The 25,934-nt window shown below is 40.7% G+C and overlaps 1 protein-coding gene across 8 annotated transcripts; it reads left to right on the forward strand.

Moving 5' to 3' along the window:
* HAUS1 (HAUS augmin like complex subunit 1) lies at nucleotides 1-25,934 on the forward strand. 8 transcript variants are annotated; one of them, XM_085015807.1, is made up of 10 exons: nucleotides 1-46; nucleotides 924-1,098; nucleotides 7,973-8,108; nucleotides 9,919-10,053; nucleotides 11,637-11,760; nucleotides 12,433-12,498; nucleotides 13,856-13,927; nucleotides 14,163-14,210; nucleotides 17,998-18,082; nucleotides 24,603-25,934. In XM_085015807.1, the coding sequence occupies exons 1-9, from the start codon at nucleotides 17-19 to the stop codon at nucleotides 18,046-18,048; spliced, it is 837 nt and encodes a 278-aa protein (XP_084871933.1). In that variant the 5' UTR covers nucleotides 1-16; the 3' UTR covers nucleotides 18,049-18,082; nucleotides 24,603-25,934.

Consider the following 25,934-nt stretch of genomic DNA (forward strand, 5'->3'; position numbering starts at 1 on the left):
GGCGGGAGTCGCGGCTATGGAAGCGCCGGAGGAGAAAGAGGCGCAGGTGATGGGGTGGGAGCGGGGCTTGGCGGTCTCCGGGAAACCGCGTCTTTGACACACCAGCTTCGCCTGCGGCTCTCCTGGGCTCGCCACTTTTACTTTCTTCCTCTGCCTGCTCTGCTGGTCCATCTTTAAGTCCCGCCTTCACGATCTGTGAGCCCCTTCTCTGCTTAAAATTCCTCACCTCCACCTTCCTTCTCCGGCCTTTCGCGCTGGGACTCGCGCTTGAAAAGGGATTGAGGGGCCTTCTGAACCCGAACTCACCTTCCAACCAAGCCTCGCTGTTCCCAGCTGCTTCCTCCTAAATTCTCACACCTGACCTGCTTGCGCGTCTCGCATCCCAGCTCTAGGAGTTGGCACCGCGGAGCTTGTGGTGTGTTGGAGACCACTCTTCTTTTCCGACTTTTCAGCTGTAATAATGCTTTAGTACCTGCATATTGAGCTTAGAAGTTATTCGAATGATGCAGAATATTAGCCCATACTACGTAGCTTTGGAAAAGGATGTATTGTTTTCTAGTAATTTTGTTCATTTTGCTTGCTCACTTTTTATTTCCTGACATCTGGTATCTCTCTGCCTAGAGACAAGTTAGGATGTGAGGCACTCAATATTCAATGCTAGAATATTGATAGAAAACGTTTACTTTGCTACTAATTACTTGTTGGTCATATTTGCTTTGAGCCATTGTGATAAACAAGGCTTATAAGATTTTTCGCCACCTCTCCCCCTTTTTTCCCTTTGATTCCCCAGGGATCGTCCCCAGGCCAGGGGTCAAACCCTAGCCACAGCAGCAACCCAAGCTGCTGCAGTGACAGCTTGGGATCCTCAACCCACTGTGCCACAAGGGAACTCCCTAAAATTTGTATACCTTTTAATGGTTAAGGTTGCTGCATGGTTGAAAAAGATATTTGGAGATCATTCCATTCCACAATATGAGGTGAATCCTCGGACAACGGAGATTTTACATCACCTTGCAGAATGCAACAGAGTCCGGGACAGGGATGTCTGCCTGGTAATAGAGGACTTGAAACAGAAAGCAAGGGAATATGAATCAGAAGGTGAGATTGATTCCAGAATTTTGGATAAGATAACTAGAGATAACCAAATTTTATTTTATTTATTTATTTTTTTGTCTTTTTGCCATTTCTTGGGCCACTTCTACAGCATATGGAGGTTCCCAGGCTAGGGGTCGAATTGGAGCCGTAGCCACTGGCCTACACCAGAGCCGCAGCAGCTTGGGATCGGAGCCGCGTCTGCAACCTACACCACAGCTCACGGCAACGCTGGATCCTTTTTTTTTTTTTTTTGTCTTTTTGCCTTTTCTAGGGCCGCTTCCCGAGGCATATGGAGGTTCCCAGGCTAGGGGTCCAGTTGGAGCTGTAGCTGCCAGCCTACGCCAGGGCCATGGCAACGCCGGATCCTTAACCCACTGAGCAAGGCCAGGGATGGAACCTGCAACCTCATGGTTCTTAGTCAGATTTGTTAACCACTGAGCCACGATGGGAACTCCATAGGTAACCAAATTTTATAACACTGAAGTATACACGACTGATTATAATGTAGACTACTTGTTAGTTTTGCTTCTTTACCCAGATTTGTCTTATACTCTTATTACAGTAACCTAAAAAATCATAAATTTTATTATAGTATACATTTTATTGGTACTCTGATAGTAAAACAATAAATATAACTCCTAAAATATAAGAGTCTAAACTTATTAGCCTTTCACATAAAACATCTTTTGGTCTCTTTCCAGTCTTCATGCTTTAGTTGCAGTGAGCCATCAAGACACTTGAGGAGGCAGCCATGAAATGTGACTTGAACAAATCACTGTGTTGCTCTGAGATTGCATGAGAATTTTCCACTGTGCATATGTAGTTTGGAAAAATGTATTCAACACACCCATTGTTTTTATAATACAAAACACAAAATTAAAGATTGACAAAAGCCTTTTTTATAGGTGGGAATATGCAAAAGATAAAAGAAATGAGACCTACATTTACCCTATACATAAGCAGGTGTATGACATATGTTACATATGATGTTTTGCATGTAGAGCAATCTTTATTGTAATTCTAGTGCTTTTTTCCAGTTTTTTTTTTTTTTCTTTTTTTTGCGACACCCACATCATATGGAAGTTCTCAGGCTAGGGGTCGACTCAGAACTGCAGCTGCCAGCCTACGCCACAGCAGTGCAGGATCTGAGCCGCGTCTGTGACCTACACCACAGCTCACAGCAACACCGGATTCTTAACCCACTGAGCAGGGCCAGGGATCAAACCCACAACCCCATGGTTCCTAGTCGGATTTGTTAACCACTGAGCCATGACACGAACTCCAAAAGTTGGTTATTTACTGAAGGTTCAGATGTGGTTATTATTTTTTAACCATAAGTTTGTTTTTTTTTTTTAATATTTGACCATACCCACTGCATGTGGCAGTTCCAGGGCCAGAATCTGAGGTGTTGGAGAAACAACACCATGTAGTTATGCTGTAGACCACTGGGGATAAGGTATTTTTAAATGAAGCTATGTACATTTTTTTAGACATAATGCTATTGCACACTTAATAGACTAAAGTATAATGTAAACGTAGCTTTTTTCCTTCCACATCCCTGCACCATGTGAAAGTTCCCAGGCTAGGGGTTGATTTGGAGCTGCAGCTGTCTGCCTAAGCAACAGCCGCAGGAGCAGCGGATCCGAGCCTGTTTCGAATTACACCACAGCTTGTGGAAATGCCGGATCCCTCACCCACTGAGCAAGGCCAGGGATTGAACCTGCATCCTCAGGGGTGCTGTTTTCAGGTTCTTAACCCGCTGAGCCACAAGAACTCCAATGTAAACATGACTTTTATATGCACTGGCAAGCAAAAAAACCTAAGTAAAGGTGTTAAGGGCAAGGATGTGACTCTGTTAGGTTATTTGCTTTATTATGGTGATCAGGATCTCAGTTATCTCTGAGGTATGCCTCAATTTATATTTTTCAATCTGAAGTGCATCTTCAGTAGACAACATATAGTTAGATCATGGTGTTTTTTTTCCAGTCTTATCTCTGCCTTTTGGTTGGATTACTTAATCCATTCCCATTTAATGTTATCGTTGATATAGTTTGATTTACATCTTCCAGCTTACCTTTGTTTTTTTTTTCCGTCTTTTTGCCTTTTCTAGGGCTGCACCCATGGCATATGGAGGTTCCCAGCCTAGGGGTCTAATCGGAGTTGTAGCTGCCAAGCCTATGCCAGAGCCACAGCAATGTGCAGTCTGAGCCTTGTCTGCAACCTACACCACAGCTCACTGCAACGCCGGATCCTTAACCCACACTGAGCAAGGCCAGGGATCGAATCCGAACCTCATGGTTCTTAGTCGGATTCGTTAACCACTGAGCCACCACGGGAACGCCTTCCAACTTACTTTTAATTTTCTATATATCATATATCATATATTTTGCCCCACTATTTTTCCACTACTTTCTTTTCCATTAAGTAAATTTTTTCTTCTTCTTCTTCTTTTTTTTTTTTGTCTTTTTGCCCTTTCTAGGGCCACTCCTGTGGCATATGGAGGTTTCTAGGTTAGGGGGTTGAATCGGAGCTGTAGACGCCAGCCTACCCAGAGCCACAGCAACGCGGGATCCGAGCCATGTCTGCAACCTACACCACAGCTCATGGCAACACCAGATCCTTAACCCACTGAGCAAGGCCAGGGATCGAACCCGCAACCTCATGGTTCCTAGTTGGATTTGTTAACCACTGAGCCACAATGGGAACTCCCTCTTTTTCTTTTTCTTTTTGTCTTTTTAGGGCCGCACCCATGGCATATGGAAGTTCCCAGGCTAGGGCTTGAATCAGAGCTGTAGCTGCCAGTCTATGCCACACCCACAGCAACGCTGGATCTGAGCTGCGTCTGTGACCTACACCACAGCTCACGGCAACATTGCATCCTTAACCCGCTGAGCCAGGCCAGGGATCGAACTTGCATCCTCCTGGATACTAGTCAGATTTGTTTCTGCTGAGCCATGACGGAACTCCAGTAAATATTTTCTGATGTAACATTTTAATTTCTTCAGTGATTTTTTAACTTTTTTTTTTTTTTGCAGTTTTTTTAGTGTTGTTCTCAGGTTTACAAAAAAATCTTACCAGCTTAGCTTCAGACTTATACTAGCTTAATTCCAGTGAGAGAGGTATATGTTGCCCCTATCTAGCTCTATTCCTCCCCACCTTTTTTCTGGTATTATTGTTAGATATATTATATCTGATAACATTGTAGACTTAATACTATATTGTTATAATGGTTACTATCTGTAGTCATTTCCTTGCCCTTTACACCTTTATTCCCACCACATCCTTTGTCCTATTTTTAGTATATATATTTACATATATATACATATATAAAAAACCCAACAATATGTTATAAACATTTTGTTGTCATTTTTGGCTGCTCTGTGGCATATGGAGCTCCCAGGCCAGGGATCAGATCTGAGCCACAGTCGAGACCTAAGCCGCAGCTTTGGCAACACTGGATCCCACTGAACTTCTCTGGACTTTGTTGTAAATGCACTCAGTTCCATTGGGAGGATGTTGAGAGCTGTTTTATGGCATACTTCTCCCTGCAAACAAAATCTCTGAACTTGTGCTCAAGCTGGGGATGATGGCAAGCTTTTTTCTGGGTGACACCACTGTTGGTGTAGATGGTGAGTGCTTGGTGGAGGGGGCGTGCAGCTCCCTTGTGTCATCATGGCTTGCCTTTCTTAGTGTGGAACCACTACTTCATGAGCCATGGTACAGGCCATTAGGGCTTCAGTATTCTCAGTACACCTTACCCAAGGCAAAGCTTTCATTCCAAGAGCAATGGTTGAATGGAAGAAGAAATCCTGCACCTCTCAACCACATTTGCCTAGGACTTAATCTCAGCAATCGATAGTTGGTAGAAGGATGAGAAACACCTGTTCCTCCCAGAAAGAAAGCCCTCTGATTGAGAACTGAGGGCGGAGGGAGCCCTTTGTCCTAAACAGTGTGGAGTGGAGTCTCTGCTGCTGAGCTAGGAGAGAGGAGGAGAGAATGGTCTTGATTCTAATACCACAAACTCTCACTTTCCTCATTGAATTTTCATAGATTGTCTTGAATAGGTATTTCTTCATTTGCTGTTTGTCCTTAGAACCATTTCCAGAAGCTTTAAATAGTTGTGTTTTGTTTTGGGTTTTTGTTTTGTTTTGTTTTTACAATTTTCACCAATTTCATTGGAAAGTAGGTCACCAGAACTCATACTGTTATGTTGGAAGTCAAACACCTGGTGGATTGATTTTTGGCAAAGGTAACAAGACAATTTAACAGAGGCAAGAATAGCCTTTTCAATGAATAGTACTGGGCTAGTTAGATATCCATGTGGATAAAAATGAAGTTAAACCCTGCCTCAGATAATATATAAGAATTAACTCAAGGAGTTACCGTTGTGGCTCAGTGGTTAACGAATCTGACTAGGAACCATGAGGTTGCGGGTTCGATCCCAGTGGTTAACGAATCTGACTAGGAACCATGAGGTTGCGAGTTCGATCCCTGGCCTTGCTCAGCGGGTTAGGGATCCAGCATTGCCGTGAGTTGTGGTGTAGGTTGTAGACGCAGCTCAGATCCCTGCGTTGCTGTGGCTCTGGCGTAGGCCGGTGGCTACAGCTCCGATTCGACCCCTAGCCTGGGAACCTCCATATGCCATGGGAGCAGCCCAAGAAATGGCAAAAAGACAAAAAGACAAAAGACAAAAAAAAAAAAAAAAAAAAAAAAAAAAAAAAAAAAGAATTGAATGAAAAACCTAAATGTAAGAGCTAAATCTGAAACTCAGAAGACAATCATTAGTCTGTATCTTCATGATCTTGGATTTGGCAATGACTTCTAAGAACACAAGCAACAAAAGAAAAAGTAGGTAAATTGGACATCATCAAAATTAAAACCTTTTGTTCTCAAAGGACCATCAAGTAAATGAAAAGACAATCCACAGAATGAGAGAAAATATTTGCAAATCGTATATAGGATGAGGAATTTCTATCTGTAACACATAAATAATTCTTGGAGTTCCCATCGTGCCACAGTGGTTAACGAATCCGACTAGGAAGCATGACGTTGCGGGTTTGATCCCTGATCTTTCTCAGTGGGCTAAGGATCCGGTGTTGCTGCGAGCTGTGGTGTAGGTTGCAGACACAGCTCGGATCCCGCATTGCTGTGGCTCTGGCGTAGGCTGGTGGCTACAGCTCTGATTAAACCCCTAGGCTGGGGACCTCCATATGCTGTGGGAAGCAGTCCTAGAAAAGGCAAAAAGATGGAAAAAAAAATCTTATGTCTCTGAATAATAGCAATTTTAGACTCAAGGGGAAGTTCCCATTGTGGGTGAGCGGATTAAGAATCTGACGTAGTTTCTGTGAGGATGCAGGTTCAATCCCTGGCCTCACTAAGTGGGTTAAGGATCTGGCATTACCAACAGCTACAGCATGGATCACAGATGCAGCTCAGATTTGATGTGGCTGTGGCTCTGATTTCGGCCTACAGCTGCAGCTCCGATTCGACCCCTAGCCTGGGAACTTACATATGCCACAGATGCGTCCATAAAAAGAAAAAAAAAATGGATGAGGAAAATGAATATACATTTCTCCCAGAAAGATATACAAATGTCTAGTAAGTATAGCATTGTTAGCCATCAGGGACATGCAACTCAAAACCATATTCCACTTTACATCTACAAGTATGGCTATAGTCAAAAAGATAAATATTAGGAGTTCTCTGGTGGCTCAGCAGGTTGGGGATCTGGTGTGACTGCTGTGGCTCTGGTTGCTGCTGTGGTGCAGGTTTGATCCCTGGCCCAGGAACTTCTGCATGCCATAGGTGTGGCTGTAAAAAAAAAAAAGACAAATGTTCACGCCTTATTATCATTTTATTGATCATTATTCAGTTCTTTTAATAATCGCTGCAAAAAGAATAACTTCGTGAAGGTGAAAATGTAGAGAAATTGCAAATTTCATACACTTCTAGTGGGAATGTAAAATTAATAGCTTTGGAAAACAGGCTGACAAGTCTTCAAGCAGTTAACCATGGAGTTACCATATGACCAGCTGTTCCACTCCTAGGTATATACCCAAGAAAAATGGAAAAATATATTTATATAAAAACCTATACATAGAATTTTTTTTTTTTTTTTTTAGAGCCACACCTGCGACACATGGAAATTCATAGGCCAGGGGCTGAATCACACTTTCAGCTGCTCACCTACACTACCACAGCCACAGCAATGTGGGATCTGAGCCACGTCTGAAACCTACACCACAGCTCATGGCATGGCCAGTTGCTTAAATGCTTTACCCACTGAGTGAGGCCAGGAATCGAACCTGCATCCTCATGGATACTGGTCGGGTTCATGTTATCTGCTGAGCCATGACGGGAACTCCTATATGTAGATGTTTGTAGCAATATTATTCATAATAATAGACCAAATGTGGAAGCACTCAAGGTGTTCATCAGTGAATGAATGGATAAATAAAATGTGATAAATCTGTACAATGGAATTAAAAAGGAATGAAATGCTGTTACCTGCTACACCATGGATGAACCCTGAAGCTGTTATGTTAAGTGAGAGAAGCCAGTCACAGAGGCCACATACCATATGATATGACATATGAAACATCTAGAATAGGCAAATGAAAAGAGACAGAATATAGATTGTGGTTGTTAGGGCTTCATGGGTTGGGGAGTTTGAAAATGATGAGTTAGGAGTGTGAGATTTCTTTTGGGGTGATTAAAATGTTCTGAAATTGTTGGTATTTATGGGTATATAGTAAAAGCCATTGAATTATATACTTTAGATGGGTGGATTATATAATATGTGAAAAATTTCAATAAAACTTAAAAATTAAAGCAAAATAAAGATCTTAGTCATCATAGAATTCTTATGTCTTTTCAGCCAAGCATCTTCAAGACCTTCTCATGGAGAGTGTGAACTTTTCCCCTGCCAATCTCTCTAGCGCTGGCTCTAAGTATCTGAATGCTTTGGTTGACAGTGCAGTGGCCCTTGAAACAAAGGATACCTCACTAGCTAGGTAATTCTTGTGACAGTTTTAGTTTCTGCAGTTGCATATGCTATAAGTTATTGACCTAAGGAGCTTTTGTTTCTCAGGATAATTCTATATAGGAAATTAACAATATGTTAGAAACCCTGAATTTTGTTAACTCCTTATCATTGCTAGTGAGTATGTGTAATTCACTCAGGTAAACCTGGTGTTAGTTAAATTGTAATCTTTTCTTTCAGGATTAGATATGTGAGGTTGATTCTCATGTATATTTGAAAAGGGATTAGGTATCACATTGTTCCTTGTGAAAAATAAGAAAAGCAGTAGGCTAAAACATCTGGTTGAGCATAGTGAGTTTTGGTTACGTCCCTACCCTACTGGAAAGAGTAGGTTAAAGAACTTCATTTGGAGTTCCCATTGTAGTTCAGCGGGTTAAGAATCTGACTAGTATCCATGAGATGTGGGTTCAATCTCTGGCCTCACTCAGTGGGTTAAGGATCTGGCTCTGTCGTTGCTGTGTGGTGTAGGTCACAGATGGGGCCCTGATCCCACCTTGCTGTGGCTGTGGTGTAGGCCAGCAGCTGCAGCTCTGATTTGATCCGTAGCCTGGGAACTTCCATAGGCCGCAGGTGCGGCCCTAAAAAGACCAATAAATAAATAAATACCTTCATTCTTTGTAACAGGCATCTCACCTATATCATGACATTATTCTTCTAACAACCTTAAGAGGAAGCTGAGGTTCAGGAGGGGTGGGTTGAATAATTTCTCTGAGGTAGTAGATGGCAGAGTTGGGATTCAAACCCAGTCTGACTCCAAAGTCCATAGGACTATCACTGGTGCCTGCATCTTAACTAAGACTACCACTCCAATTTATAATCAGAAAACTATGTAGCTATTCTGCTTAAGGGCTGAAACAAGGGCTTGGAATATATATGTGTGTATGTGTGCGTGCACGCATGAACAGTTGAGTTTTAGGTATAAGATCATGTAGGGTCTTATGGTAGCAGAAACCTAGAACTAAGAAATCTATAACTAAGTCAATTCAGCAGGTACCAAATACTAATTGTATACTAGGCATATAGTATATATATATATATATGTAACTCTCTTTTTTTTTTTGCTTTTTAGGGCCACGCTGGCAACATATGGAAGTTTCCAGGCTAGGGATCTAATTGGAACTACAGCTGCCAGCCCACGCCACAGCCACAGCAACGCCAGATCTGAGAGAAGTTTGCAACCTACACCACATTCACGGCAACACCAGATCCTTAACCCACTGAGCGAGGCCAGGGATGGAACCCACAACCTCATGGTTCCTAGTCAGATTCTTTTCCACTTCGCCAAGATGGGAACTCCTACATATAACTCTATATGAAACTCTCTATCTTCCCCCCTTCCCTCTTTCTCTCTCTTTCTACGTGTGTGTGTGTGTGTGTGCGTACATGCGCACGCACACCCACATAGGCACTGTGGAGCAGAAATGAACAGAATAATAAATGCCAGTCTCTCTGCTCAAGGTAAATTAAGGGAGATGAGCATGTAAAATTGTAACTTAGTTTGAAGTCTGCCATAGTACAAGAAAATACAAGTGGTAGCACGGAAGCACAGAGAAAGGGGTAGTGTGTTCTAGGGTAGGAGTCTTATTTGAGTTTTGAAAGACAAATGGAAATTTTCCAACTGAAGAGTCTTTCAGGCAATGAGAGCACCATGTAAAATATCAAGAGTATGAAATATCTTGGTTAAAGATACCCCATATAGAAACAAAATCATTTTTAGAAATGAGGAATAATTGTAATTACTGTCCTTAATGTTCATCTATGTGACCAGAGTCTTCTTTTAGTTTTATCCCTGCAGTGAATGATTTGACCTCTGATCTTTTTCGCACCAAATCCAAAAATGAAGAAATCCAGCTTGAACTGGGAAAACTGGAGAAAAATCTAACTGCAGCTTTAGTATTAGAAAAATGTCTACGAGAGTAAGTAAATGAGTTGGAAATGGTGACAATGTTTATTATGAAGGCAATAACAGGACACTGTAAGATTTAGTTTTGGCAATAGATATGATTTAAAACAACACCTTAGGAAATGGGAAGATAAAACGTTTTTATTGTGAGTTTTTTCTTTTGGCTGTACCTGTGGCATATGGAAGTTCCTGGGCCAAGGTTCAAATCTGAGCCCCTGCTGTGACCTGAGCCATAGCTGTGGCAATGCTGAATCCTTAACCTGCCGTGCCACAGTAGGGGCTCCAATAAATTTTTTTTTAAGTAGGAAGTGACATAGGTGAAGGTAGGAGAGGTTGGGTACATACTTTTACCCTTTACTTTATACTGTTTATTACTTTTTTCCCTCTTTTCTACAAATAATGTTTTTGATTTTCAAAATGTATGTGAATTTTTTTAACTGATAAACCATAGTGCAACTTAAAGTCACATTATATTTTGTCTCCCTTTCTTACTCTGGTATCCCTCTTGATGTTGTGGACCTTCTTCAGGGCCCTCTAGCCCCAGAGACTAGACGCTGTGGATGGGGAGTATGTATATACACAAGTAATTTGGTTGTGTGTAAATTTTCCAACAGATATTGGCTATGTATATACAAAACCTTGCATCATGTCACATTTAGACGAGAGGCCTTTGGGACCTCTTTAGGATCTGCTAAGTCACTTTTTTCTTTTCTTTTCTTTTTTTTTTTTTTTTTTGTCTTTTTGCTTTTTCTAGGGCCACTCCTGCGGCATATGGAGGTTCCCAGGCTAGGGGTCTAATCAGAGCTGTAGCCCCTGGCCTTTGCCAGAGCCACAGCAATGCGGGATTTGAGCCGCGTCTGCAACCTATACCATAGCTTACGGCATCGCCGGATCCTTAACCCACTGAGCAAGGCCAGGAATTGAACCCACAACTTCATGGTTCCTAGTCGGATTCGTTAACCACTGAGCCACGACGGGAGCTCCGCTAAGTCAATTTTGTAAGCAGCAGATCTACTTTGTTGAAGAATAATTGCCAGAGTTCCCTTCATAGTTCAGCGGTTTACAAACCCAACTAGGATCCATGAGGATTCAGGTTCGATCCCTGGCCTTGCTCAGTGGGTTGGCAATCCGGTGTTGCCATGAGCTGTGGTGTAGGTTGCAGAGGCGGCTTGGATCCTTCGTGGCTATGGCTGCGGCGTAGGCCAGCAGCTGTAGCTCCGATTCTACCCCTAGCCTGGGAACTTCATATGCTGCGGGTGTGGCTCCCTCTTCCCCCCCAAAAGAATAATTGCCATAGGAAAAAAAGAAGGAAAAAAATAATTTAAAAATAATAAATTTTTAAAAAGAAGCATTGGCATAGATTAATCTTAAAATGATTCAGCATTCCTTGAGAAAAATCCCAGGTGGCAACATGGAGGGTAAGATGACCTAGAAGAATGCACTGAAGCATTCAGGGTTATAAGATCTATGGTAGAAAAGCCATCAAGTATGTTATCTGCTCTTGGCTAATCGAGAGTTGAATTCAAAACGTAATAGAGTTTCTTTTTTATAATAATCTCATCGAGAAGAAAATATCCTCAACTTTACTTTTTAAAGGGATCTGAAGAAGGCAGAGTTGCATCTGTCCATGGAAAGAGCCAAAGTTGACAATCGTCTTCAGAACATGGACTTCCTAAAAGCCAAGGCGGAGGAGTTCAGATCTGGAATTAGAGCTGCAGAGGTTTGTATGGAGGGCTGAATGTATTTAGCTCTTTTCAGACTTTTCTTTTTCACTTTCATCCTCACAATGAGGCAGTATTACTTTTCCCTTTTTATGACAAAGGAACTGCAGAGAAAATAGGTAACTTGCCCAGGGTTATACAGCTACTTAGCAGCAGATGGCAGTTCAAATGCAGGCAGCCAGGCCCTGAAGCTCAGTGTTTTAAGCACTGTACTCATCTTGTCACAAATCTCTGACTGTCTGAAATGATTGACATACAACCTAAAAGTGCTTAGAAGCAGGTATAGTTTTTCATTCTTGTTTTGTAGCTTCTTTTTTTTTTTTTTTTTTTTTTTTTCCTTTTTAGGGCCACACTTGCAGCATATGGAGATTCTTAGGCTAGGGGTCCAGTCGGAGCTACAGCTGCCAGCCTATGCCACAGCCACAGCAGCACAGGATCCAAGCCGCGTCTGCAGCCTACACCACAGCTCACAGCAATGCTGGATCCTTAACCCACTGAATGAGGCCAGGAATCGAACCTGTAACCTCATGGTTCCTAGTCGGATTTGTTTACACTGCACCACAACGGGAGCTCCTGTAGCTTCTCTTTATAGTGTTAAATATTGAAGATATTTTATGATGGTCACATGCAAAATAATTTTTTAAACTGAACTCCCTTTTTTTTCATTGTAGAAGCAACTTTCAGCCAGGGGAATGGATGCTTCTCTGTCTCATCAGTCACTGGTAGCACTTTCAGAGGTGAGCTGACTTTAACCCAGTTTAATTTTCTTTAAAATATTAGTGCAGGGCTTCCCTAAAGGTCTAGTGGTTAGGATGTGGCACCTTCACCACTGCAGCGCAGGTTCCATCTGGGAAGTGAGATCCCACAGTCAAAAAAATAAATAAAAATTGGGGCACAATCTGCTTTTTCATTTGTTTCTTTCTGTGGATCTTTATTCAGTGATGATCTGGTTTTTTTTCCCTTTACCTCTGTACTTTATGTTCACCAATATTTATATCTTTATTACTGGTTTAGCTATAATTTTCTTGCAATTGTTTGATTTCCTTTACTTATTGCTATATGTTTGGAACTCCTTGCTGGAGTCAGTTATATGTTATTGATTTATTTATTGAACACATGTATCGAGAGACTACAAGCTGACCATGTAGGTCCTCCTCTTTCTTCTCTTTCAGTGTATAGCAAAAAAACAGGCCCCAAACTCCTAGAGGGTGCAATTCTGGGGCTTTAGGTTGTATAAAGGTTCTATCTATTTTTGTGGGAAGAGGGAGAAGCAAGGGGTCTTGTGTTTTGTTTTGTCCTTTGATTTTGGACTCTAAAATTGACAGTTCATAAATATGTATGTCAGTTATTCTGACATTCTGATTCCTCTTAATCACGTTATTTTGTATTTCTTTTTTTTTTTTGTCTTTTTGCTATTTCTTTGGGCCGCTCCCGCGGCATATGGAGGTTCCCAGGCTAGGGGTCGAATCAGAGCTGTAGCCACTGGCCTACGCCAGAGCCACAGCAACGCTGGATCCGAGCCGTGTCTGCAACCTACACCACAGCTCACGGCAACGCCGGATCGTTAACCCACTGAGCAAGGGCAGGGACCGAACCCGCAACCTCATGGTTCCTAGTCGGATTCGTTAACCACTGCGCCACGACAGGAACTCCTATTTTGTATTTCTAGGCAGCACACTTAAAATCTTATTCTTCATAAATGGGAGGATAACTTTCCTGTTTTCGCACCTTATAAAAATTGTTTCCTTTGGTAGCCATTTATCTTTGAAGCTCTTTATTTGTTACATTATTTTAAATATCCGAATGTTAATGCTTTGTCATAATAAACGTGACAAATAAAATTTCGGAAATGGGCAGTGTTGAAAGTTCCCTGGTGGGTCAGCAGACTAAGAATCCAGAGTTGTCATTGCTGTGGCTAGTGTAGCTGCTGTGGCACAGGTTCAATCCCTGGCCTGGGGACTTCTGCATATCACAGGTGCAGCCAAAAAAAAGAAAGAAAAAAAAAATAAGAAATGGGCAGTGTTTAGTTACATTTTGAATACCCCTATTACTCTATAACTCTGTGGGTTTTGTTTTGTTTTTTTAAACCTCCAGAAACTGGCAGAACTGAAACAACAGACTATGCCTTTGAAGAAAAAATTGGAGTCCTATTTAGATTTGATGCCGGTAATTATTTTTATGAATAATTCTTCTCCTCCAGTTTTCCCCAAGGGCAATAAACGATCATGAAAATACTGGGTCCATGTTTAAGGGTTTAAAGTCTATGCTGAAATTCATCATTGTATGTACATTGGATATACTTTCTATAAGGTTTTTTGTGTTTTGAAAATGATTGTTAGTTTTTTTCGCCTTGCGTCCCTGTTGAAGCAACATAATCTTTCCTTATTTTATTTTCCTTAAGAATCCATCTCTTGCTCAGGTGAAAATTGAAGAAGCAAAGCGAGAATTAGTAAGTAGTTCCATGTTTTTTCCTTCAGATTTTTAAAAAATAAATGCTGACATAACTTGTTAGAAATGGCAGGAAAGATAGAGGCAGAGATGGGAGCAATGAGATCTCAAGCAGGTTTATCAATTAACAGAGTGGCTGGGAGCACTGAGCAGAGAGAGCTTAGGCTCCCTGCAGCTTAGAGAGCAGCTAGTTATATAGGGAAAGGGGTATTTTCTACTTTTTGTTTTTCTTTTTAGGGTTACACCCATGGCACGTGGAAGTTCCCAGGCTAGGGGTTGAATCAGAGCTACAACACAGTCACAGCAGCACAGGAACCAAGCCACATTTCGACCTACACCACAACTCATGGCAATGCCAGATCCTTAACCCACTGAGCAAGGCCAGGGATCGAATCCACATCCTCATGGATCCTAGTCAGTTTTGTTAACCCCTGAGTCACAAGAGAATTCCCGGTAATTTCTATTTTTTTTTAATTTAATGATTTTTATTTTTTTCCATTATAGCTGGTTTACAGTGTTCTGTCAATTTTCTACTGTAGAGCAAGGTGACCCAGTCACACATACATATATACATTCCTTTTTCTCACATTATCATGCTCTATCACAAGTGACTACATATAGTCCCCAGTGTTATACAGCAGTATCTCATTGCTTATCCATTCCAAAGGCAATAATTTGCATCTATTAACCCCAAGTTCCCAGTCCATCCCACTCCCTTCCCCTCCCCCTTGGCAACCACAAGTCTGTTCTCCATGTCCATGATTTTCTTTTCTGTGGAAAGGTTCATTTGTGCCATATATTAGATTCCAGATATAAGTGATACCGTATGGTATTTGTCTTTCTCTTTCTGACTTACTTCACTTAGTATGAGAGTCTCTATTTCCATACATTATTTTGTTCCTTTTTATGGCTGAGTAGTATTCCATTATGTATATACACCACATGTTCTTAATCCATTCATGTGTAGATAGATGGACCTTTAGGTTGTTTCTATGTCTTGGCTATTGTGAATAGTGCTGCAGTGAACACACGGGTGAATAGTGCTGCAGTGAACACACAGGTGCATGTATCTTTCTCAAGGAAAGTTTTGTCGGGTTATACACCCTAGAGTGGGATTGCTGGGTCATATGGTAGTTCTATATATAGTTTTCTGAGGTACCTCCATACTGTTTTCCATAGTGGTTGTACCAGTTTACATTCCCACCAACAGTGCAAGAGGCTTCCCTTTTCTCCACACACTCTCCAGCATTTGTTATTTGTGGACTTATTAATGGTGGCCATTCTGCCAGGTGTGAGGTGGTACTTCATAGTAGTTTTGATTTGCATTTCTCTAATAATCAGTAATGTTGAGCATTTTTTATGTGCTTGTTGGCCATCTGTATATGTTCTTTAGAGAAATGTCTATTCAGGTCTTTCGCCCATTTTTCAATTGGATTGTTGTTTTCTTTGCTGTCCAGTTGTATAAATTGTTTGTGTGTATTACAGATTAAGCCCTTGTCTTAATCTTGTTGCATCCTTTGAACTGGTAGTTTCTATTTTTAACACATTCTATTTTTAGCACAGTTTGTGATAGCTTGAGAAACAGGGAAGATACAAGTTATGTTGCTACAATTAAATAGTTTCTCCAGCTATTTTTGTTTTGAAGGTTTGTATTTCATGAGGTTCTTTTTGTTGCAAAGCCTCTGGCTTTTGCCACATTTTAGTTCTTTTCCACCCTACAGTTACCACCTAACATAACTAAAGCTCCCTTCCTCCTCTTTCTTTCCTTCCTACTCAGGGGTAAACCAAAGTCCCAAAATTGCTGTGTTTCATTCTCATGCATCTTTTAATACTCTTTTGATACATATATATATTGCCTTTGATAAAAACATATATGTTGGGAGTTACCTTGTGGTGCAGCAGGTTAAGGTTCCGACCTTGTCACTGCAGTGGCCTCGGTTGCTGCTGTGGCATGGGTTCAGTCCCTGGCCCAGGAATTTCCACATGCTGTGAGTGCAGCCAAAAAAACATAGTGGTCTTTGAAATTTTTGTATGTGTTTTCCTGGGTGGAAAAGGGGAGTTGAGAGAATATTCCAGGCAAAAGACATTAGCAGAAACATAAGAGCTGAAAAATGGAGGACTTTTCCAAGCTTTGGCAGTCCAGCTGCTTAGGAGGATACCGTGGAAGATAGGGCTGAGAAAGAGCAACTGGTTTATGAGATGAAGAACCTTCAGTATAAAGATGGTTGAACTTCGGGGCTGTAGTGGACCACTGAAAGTTTCTGTGTTTGTTTTGCTTTGCTTTTCAGGGCCACACCTGCAGCATATGAAAGTTCCTAGGCTAGGGGTCCAATCAGAGCTGCAGCTGCTGGCCTACATCACAGCCACAGCAACCTGGGATCTGAGCCATGTCTGCGACCTATACCACAGCTCACAGCAATGCCGGATCCTTAACCCACTGAGCGAGGCCAGGGATTGAACCTGCATCCTCATGGATACTAGTTGGGTTTGTAACCAACCGAGCCACAATGGGAACTCCCTCCTTGTTTTTAAGCTAAAAAGATATGTGATCAAGGTTATGCTTTGGATCAGGCCAGGACTTTTAAGAAGATTTTTCTGGGAGTTCCCGTCGTGGTGCAGCAGAAACGAAACTGACTAGGAACCATGAGGTTGTGAGTTCGATCCTTGGCCTCGATCAGTGGGTTAGGCCGCACGCCCTAATAAGACAAAAGGAAAAAAAAAAAAAAGATTTTTCTGGAATCAATGTAAAGGGTGGATTACAGAAGGGAGAAAGAAATTTGCATGGAGTTCCCGTCGTGGCGCAATGGTTAACGAATCCGACTAGGAACCATGAGGTTGTGGATTCGATCCCTGCCCTTGCTCAGTGGGTTCACGATCCGGCGTTGCCGTGAGCTGTGGTGTAGGTTGCAGACGCGGCTCGGATCCCGCGTTGCTGTGGCTCTGGCGTAGGCCGGTGGCTACAGCTCCGATTCAACCCCTAGCCTGGGAACCTCCATATGCCACGGGAGCGGCCCAAGAAATAGCAACAATGACAACAACAACAACAAAAAAGACAAAAGACAAAAAAAAAAAAAAAAAAAAAAGAAAAGAAAAAAGAAATTTGCAGAAACCAGTTGGCCTATTTAGGCCAGATGAGAAGTAATGAAAACAGTGGCAATGCGATTGGAAAAGAGTGATGAGAGGCATTGTAGAAGCATGTTGTTTGAGGGGTAAAGGTCAGAAAAAAATCTATTCATGTATCATTGCATTCATTCATCTCATTTTTTCCCCCTTTAGATGTTTATTAGAATCAGGAGTCTGAAAATTTGGGGGTTTGGGAAGGTGGGGGGGATGTAAAGCAAGAAATATGCCAGAGCATTATTTAATGTTCCTAACGGTATTTTTATTTTATTTATTTATTTATTTATTTTGGTCTTTTTAGGGCCGAGACTGCAGTATATGGAGATTCCCAGGCTAGAGGTCCATTCGGAGCTGTAGCTGCCAGCCTACGCCACAGCCACAGCAATGCCAAATCCGAGCCTTGTCTGTGACCTAACACCACAGCCACAGCAACACCCGGATCTTTAACCCACTGAGCAAGGCCACGGATCAAACCCGAAACCTCATGGTTCCTAGTCAGATTCGTTTCCACTATGCCACACAGGAACGCCCATAATGGTATTTTTTAAAATTGTCCATTTAAATGTTTTTCCTTTTTGCTTTCTTTATTTTAAATAACATGAGAAGTTAGAGCACCTTTTTTAATGTCCTTATTTATAATATTTCTGATGTTTCTTTTTTTCCTGTAGGATACAATTGAAGCTGAACTTACAAAGAAAGTAAACATGATGGAACTGTGACCAAAGCCAAATAAATTTCATCTTTCTTAACACAGTAAATTGAATAGGACTTTAAAGAATTATTTCGCCATAGCAGTCTTTAATAACTTAATTTCTGTGTTCTTTGATGAGATAATAATGTCATTATTGATAGGATAGTGGTTTTTGGTTGTGTATTGCATTCTTATGCCCAAATACATCATTTTCATTTCAAAAACATTAGTTTTCTGTGTTGGTGGTAGTTAAACATCTTTCAGTAGTTCTCTTAGGTGAATAAACATCATGCAGTTCATGCAGTGGCTCATCAGGTCAGCTAAGTGAAAGGGGAGTGTCCTTTAGTTATTTTTCTCCCCCCAACCAGGATTTGCTGTCATTCTTTCACCTGCCTACCTCCAAATGTTAATATATACAGGAATTTAGTTTCTGAAAAAGATGACCCTTTAAGTCAATATTAGGAAGATAGAATAATTCAACACATGATGGAGACCTATATATACTTCACACTTTATGTCAGGAAAATTCCTAGAAATTAAAGATTTAAATATATATGCATTTTTAAAAAGATAACAAAAGAAATCATGGAGGAGTTTTCATGTTTTGATTTTTAAATAATCATAGAGAACTATAATAACCAAAATCCAGAAGCCATAAATAAAATGATTGAAATGTCTGAAAATTTTGAAATACTAAAATTTCCTGAATGGCAAAATTTTTCATAAATAAAATTAAACCTTGACAGATGTATAGAGAAGAAGAAAGGGAATTTTCACCATGTACTTTTTTGTAATTTAAATAATTTTCTGGGAGTTCCCATCGTGGCTCAGTGGTTAATGACTCCAACCAGGAACCGTGAGGTTTCGGGTTCGATCTCTGGCCTCGCTCAGTGGGTTAAGGATCTGGCGTTGCTGTGAGCTGTGGTGTAGGTTGCAGATGTGGCTCGGATCCTATGTTGCTGTGGCTGTGGTGTAGGCCGGCAGCTACAGCTCCAATTAGACCCCTAGCCTGGGAACCTCCATATGCCTCTGTACGGCCCTAGAAAAGACCAAAAAGAAAAAAAAATTCTACCATGGAATCAAGAAGTTTTTTGGACTTCCCTGGTGGCCTGCAGCTTAACTACTTGGCGTTTTCACTGCTACAGCCCTGATTCAATCCCTAGCCCCAGGAACTTCTATATGTTGTGGGTGCATGCAGCCAACCAAAAAAAAAGAAGCGGAAGTTCCCATTGTGGCTCAGCAGTAATGAACCTGAGTAGTATCCATGAGGATGCAGGTTCAATCCCTGGTCTCCCTCACTGGGTTAAGGATCTGGCATTGCCATGAGCTATGGTTGCAGATGCAGCTTAGATCCCAAGTTGTGGTGGCTGTGGTGTAGGCTGGCAGCTGCAGCCCTGACTTGACCTCTAGCTTGGGAACTTCCATATACCACAAGTTCAGCCCAAAAAGGCAAAAAAAAAAAAAAAAAAAGAAAGGCAATTAGTTTTTTTTGTTGTTGTTTGTTTTGGGTTTTTTTTTTTTTTTGGCCACACCTGAAGCACATGAAAGTTCCTGGACCAAGGATCACACCTGCTCCACATCATCGACCCAAGCCACTGCAGTGGTAACACCAGATCCTTAACCCGATGCACCACCAGAGAACTCCAGCAATTCGTTTTTAAAGATCATCTAATTAACCTTAAAAATTTCCCTCTCTTTTTCCACAAATATATGGCTAAGCATAATACAAAATACAAAAGACATTTGTAGTTATCTTTTTGAAAACTGTCCATATCCTTTAGCCATTTAGGTATGGGGCTTTGGTTTTTTTCTTAACATTTTATAAGTGCTCCTGGTGTATGAGCTAAATTAATCTTTTACCATTTGAACTGTAAATATTTTCCAAGTTTCTCCTTTGTCTTTTAATGTAATTGCAGTGCTTTTGATAAAATAACTTGGTAGCTTGCCTGGAAATAAGCACCATAATCCCTCCCATCCCTGGGCACTAGCCCTTCGAATTGTGACCTTGCTACCTTCTCCCATCAAGAGGTGGGGTCTGGGAGTACCCTGGTGGCTCAGTGGGTGAAGGATCCATTGAATCATTTAGCTTTAGGTTTAATATAACTGAAAGCCCCAGAACGGCATACTTGAGATGTTAGGGGCCTATGTTTGTCCTGTATACTGAAACGGAAGAAAGAGGAGGACCTAGGTTGTCAGCTCTTTTTTTTAAGCATTTTAATTTAATTAATTAATTTATTTATTTATTTATTGCTTTTGAGGGCTGCACCCAAGGCAAATGGAAGTTCCCAGGCTAAGGGTCAAATCAGCAGCTCCTGGCCTGCAAGACAACCACAGCAACATAGGACATGAGCAAGTTCAGGGAACTCCTGGACCAGTATAATATAGGATAGTAACTATATTCCATGTAAGTGGGAAAATTGTCTAGTCAAAGGACAAGGATTGAAAGAATAGGATTTAAAAAAAAACAAAAAAATCTCCATTTATATGCTATACGTGAGAAAAATGTCTTAAAAGTAAGGTTAAATTGATCCACAATTGTGGTAAATAGAATATATTTTTCTCTCAGTAATTGATAGAACAGCCAGAAAAAAAATCAGCCAGGATACAGAATATTTAAACAACACAATTAACAAACTTAATCTAATGGACATATAAAGACTCCTAAAACAAACTGCAACGTATTCTTTTCAAGTGCATCCAGAACATTTACAAAAATTGTCCAAATAGTAGTCAGTAAAAGAAATCTCAACCACTACAAGATGACTGAAATCATACACAGCATGCTCTCTCACCACAATGCAATTAAGTAAAAATAAATAACTGAAAAATTGTATGTTTAGGATTTAAGAAATGCATCCTAAACCTATGAAAGAAATTACAAATTAGAAAACAGATGAACAATGATGAAAATTCCATATATCAAAATTTGTGTGGAAGCGACTAGGAATTATACTAGGTGAAGGAAGGAAGAAAGACAAATACCATATGATATCACATATGTAGAATATAAAATATGACACAAACGAACCTATCTAAAAAACAAATAGACTCACAGAACAGATTTGTGGTTGCCCAAGGGGAAGGGAAGGAGTGGGATGAACTGGGAGTTTGAGGTTAGTAGATGTAAACTATTAAATTTAGAATGGATAAGCAATGAGGTCCTACTGTATAGCACAGGGAACTATATCCAATCTCAGGATAGAACATGATGGAAGATAATATAAGGAAAAGAATGTGCATATATATATATATATGTGTGTATATATATATAACTGGATCACTTTGCTGTACAGCAGAAATTGGCACAACATTATAAGTCAACTATTCTTTAAAAAAAAAGAATTGCATTGACCTACAGTTGTCTAGTTGTCATAATTTGTAAACAACAACAAAATTTTGTGGATTTCGGCTTTCGACTGTGATGAAGTAAAAATGCTCAGATTAACTAGACAGCTTTAAACAGGAAAATAAAAAAGAGGAGATTATAGTCTTATAGACGGTGAATAACAATGAGGCATAGGACACAATCCATAAAAGGAGACAGAGAAGCAACAATGTAAGCCCTGTGCTTGCTTCAGCTTACTGCATGGAGAGTTTCTAGTCTGTAACTCAGGAAAAAAGAACCCAAACAGCCTGGTGGTCTCGCCTAGTTGAGCTTGGATGTCACCCCTGGCCGGGGAACTCCGTATGCCATCGAATAGCCAAAGGAAAAAAAAAAAAACAAAACTCAGTCCAAAGAAGGGACACTGGTTTGGGAACTTTCATTTGCTGCAGGTGCGGCCGAAAACAAACAAACAAAAAAGGCAGGGGGGGAGTTCCCATAGTGGGGCTCAGTGGAAACTAATCTGACTAGTATCCATGAGGATGAAGGTTCGATCCCTGGCCTGGCTCAGTGGGTTAAGGATCCAGCGTTGCCAAGAGCTGTGGTGTAGATCGCAGACTCACGCACTCAGATCTCCCAGTTGCTGCGCCTGTGGTGTAGGCCAGCAGCAGCAGCTCCAGTTTGACTCCTAGCCTGGAAACCTCCATATGCCACAAGTGTGGCCCTAGAAAAATGAAAGATTACCTAGCCTGGGAACCTCCATATGCCATGACAGCGGCCCTAAAAAAAAAAAAAATTTTAAAGATTAATAAAAAAAAAATTAAAAAGGCAGGAAATTTAAAAAGGGAAAGATGAGACATAGAAAACAAATAGGATGACAAATTTATATACAACCACATCAATAATTGCATTAACTGCAAATGATTTAAATACTTCCACTTAAAAAGCAGAGGTCAGCTTGAAAAAAGAAAATCTTGACTCAGTTATATGCTGTCTACAAGCAACCCTCATACAGATAGATTAAAAGTGGTAGTTCCCATTGTGGCTTAGTGGGTTAAGAACCCAAATAGTATCTATGAGGATGCAGGTTCAATCCCTGGCCTCTCTCAGAGGCTTAAGGATCCAGTATTGCCACAAATTGTGGCTCGGATCCCGTGTTACTGTGGCTGCAGTAAGATAGTTTAAAAGTGGGTAGTTCCCATTGTGGCGCAGTGGTTAACAAATCCAACTAGGAACCATGAGGTTGTGGGTTCAATCCCTGGCCTTGTTCAATGGGTTAAGGATCCATATCTGGTGTTGCCGTGAGCTGTGGTGCAGGTTGAATCCCTGGGCTCGGATCCCAAGTTGCTGTGGCTGTGGTGTAGGCCGGCAGCTACAGCTCCAATTAGACCCCTAGCCTGGGAACCTCTGCATGCTGTGGGTGTGGCCGTAGAAGAGACAAAAAGACAAAAAAAGATAGTTTAAAAGTAAAATCATGGAAAATATATACAATGTTAACAGTAATCTAAAGTTTGTGGTAATATCAAAATAGATGTTAGAATAGGATAAAGGGATAAAGATGGACATTTCATAATGATATAAAAGCAAGATGGGGAAAGAATAGTCTAACTTTTGTGTTTCAAAGGATACCATTGACAATCCACGGAATGTGGGGAAATACTTGCAAATCATTTATCTGAAAAGGGGCTTGTATCTAGCATCTATAAACTTGTAACTCAATAATAAAAGACAAATAACCATTAAAAATGGATAAGGGATTTGAATAGACATTTCTCCATTGAAGATATACAAATACCCAATAAGCACATGAAGAGATGCTTGATATCATTAATTATGAGGAAAATAAAAATCAAAACCACAATGAGATACTATCTCATACCCACTAAGATGGATAGAATAAAAGAGACAAATAATAAAAAGTGTGGTTAAGGATGTGGACAAATTGGAACCCTCATACACTAATGGTTGGCATGTAAAATGGTACAGTCATTTTGGAAAACAGTTTGGCAGGATCTCAAATGACTAAATATCAGGTTATCAATATGACCCAGCAACTCAGTTTCTAGCTATATACCCATGAGAAATGAAAACACATATCCATACAAAAGCTTATACATGAATGTTTGCAGCAGCATTATTCATAACAGCCAAATACTCATCAACTAATGAATGGGCAAACAAAATATGGTATATTCATATAATGAAATATTATTTAGCCCTTTAAAAAAAGTACAGAGACAAGCCCCTCAACGTGGACAAACCTTGAAACCATTATGGTAATCATTATGGAAAGAAGCCAGTCACAAAAGATCACCTATTACAGGGTTCCATTCGTATGAATTGTCCAGAAATATATAGAAATAGGCAGCAAAGTGATGGTTGCTTAGTGCTGAGGGGCTGAGGGATAAGGGCATAATAGTTAAAAGGTACAGAGTGCATTTTGAAGGAACGTTTGCAAACGTCTGTGAATATATTGAAAAAAATGTATATATATATTTTTAGGGCCGTACCTGTGGCATATGGAAGTTCCCAGGCTAGGCGTCAAATTGGAGCGGGAGCTGTCAGCCTACACCACAGCCACAGCCAGGCCAGATCTGAGCTGTGTTTATGACCTATGGCACAGCTCACGGCAACACCAGATCCTTTAACCCACTGAGCAGGGCCAGGGATCAAACTGCACTCATGGATACTAGCCGGGTTCTTAACCCGCTGAGCCACAATGGGAACTCCTGAACTATACATTTTATTTTATTTTTTTTGTCTTTTTGCTATTTCTTTGGGCTGCTCCCGCGGCATATGGAGGTTCCCAGGCTAGGGGTCGAATTGGAGCTGTAGCTGCCGGCCTACGCCAGAGCCACAGCAATGGGGGATCCGAGCCGCGTCTGCAACCTACACCACAGCTCACGGCAATGCCGGATCCTTAACCCACTGAGCAAGGGCAGGGACCGAACCCACAACCTCATGGTTCCTAGTCGGATTCGTTAACCACTGCGCCACGACGGGAACTCCCTGAACTATACATTTTAAGTGGGTGAATTGTATGGTATGTGGAATATATTTCAATAAAACTGTTGAATAAAAGGTATATAACTTTAAAAGGAAGAAGCAAAATAGTTTTTTTGAATTTTAAAATTATTTACTTGCATTTTTAATTTGATGCAAATACTTTAATCCATCACAAATTTTTTAAATTTATTTTTTAATTTTTAAATTGTTTATTTTATTTTTTAATTTTTTTGTAAAATATTTTTTATTTACAGAGTTGGTGAAGTGAGCATCCATGCCAGAAAGTTAGGAGAAGAAGAGCAAAATAACCCCAAATAAATAGCGGAAGGAAATAAGAGCAAGGATATAATGAAACAGAAAATCGGAGAATAAATACAATGGAGAGGATCGACAAAGCTGAGAGTTGTTCTTTCTTTCTTTCTTTTCTTTTTTTTTTTTTTTTTTTTTTTTTTTTTTGGCTGAATCCTTGGCATATGGAAGTTCCCAGGTCACGGAATTGAATCTGAGACCAATATTCTGCCCTGTGGGATGGGCAGTTTGTCAGTAGATGTGCCTTTGCCTACCCTAAATTAAGAACGCATGACCTCAAGTTACCAGCAGAATGATAAGATTAGCCATGACAGTCTGCTTCTTTGGAAGCACATGCAACTGGATATTGGATAGGAAGTGCAGCATGAATGAAAAATGTTCCTCATCAAAATATGTCTGACGCTATTTTAAGAGAAGACTGAGGATTGTGTGTGGATGTTCTTGGAGCTTGTTTGGTTGCCAGGGGAACTTTTTCTTGTGAGTTATCACAGGAGCACGTGACAGCTGCCTCGCCACAGTCTGTCTCTGACCCTGTGCCAGGACTGCTATGTCCTGGCTTTGATGACACACCACCCCAAAAAGCCACTCTGCCAGCTTCATTTAGTGCTATGATGCATGAATGTCCTCATATTAGCACAGCTTCCTCTCACACTGTGCCAGTTTATATTTTTAGGTTTATCTTACAGTGCTCAGATCGCACATCTACAGTTTTCTTTCAATTCTGTAGCAGCAGTTGTGGGCTGGCAGCCTGCCTCCACCACGATGAGAGGGAGAATTCCAGATTTTCCACAGCATGTTCAGACACTGAGCTTGAACTCTAGCTCTTGTACCACCTAGCAAAGTGACCTTAAGATGAAATTCCCATTGTGGTGCAACAAGATCATCAGCATCTCTGCAGCACTGGGACACATGTTCGATTCCTACCCACATAATGGCTTAAGGATCCAGCATTTTCACTGCAGCAGCCTAGTTCACTGCTGTGGCATGGGTTCTATCCCAGTCCTGGGAACTTCCACATGCTACTTCTAACCACAAAAGTAATACTTGTTTATTAGAGAGAATTCCAACGATTCAAAAGTATATAAAATTTAAAGTCTAAAGTTTAATCTCTTTCCTCCTCCTAACCTCAATTTCTACTTCCCAAGAGTAACTAACTATTCTCTACCATCATTAGAGTGAATCCTTCTAGACTTTTATATATGCAAATGCAACATGTACACATTTTTTTAATTCATTGTAACACTGTAGTACTACAATATATTATACTTTATGACTTT

Source organism: Sus scrofa, chromosome 1 (assembly GCF_054392235.1).
Source record: "Sus scrofa isolate SSC_HxYL_T2T_F1_AM1 chromosome 1, Sscrofa_HxYL_maternal_Yorkshire_Landrace_v2.0, whole genome shotgun sequence".
In the NCBI taxonomy this organism is placed as follows: domain Eukaryota; kingdom Metazoa; phylum Chordata; class Mammalia; order Artiodactyla; family Suidae; genus Sus; species Sus scrofa.

Excerpts from the sequence above, each read along its gene's own strand:
- HAUS1 (XM_085015807.1), top strand. The coding sequence starts at position 17 with ATGGAAGCGCCGGAGGAGAAAGAGGCGCAG. Across the intron at positions 11,761-12,432 it reads CTGGAATTAGAGCTGCAGAG|AAGCAACTTTCAGCCAGGGG; the intron begins GTTTGTATGGAG and ends TTTTCATTGTAG. Across the intron at positions 13,928-14,162 it reads CCTATTTAGATTTGATGCCG|AATCCATCTCTTGCTCAGGT; the intron begins GTAATTATTTTT and ends ATTTTCCTTAAG.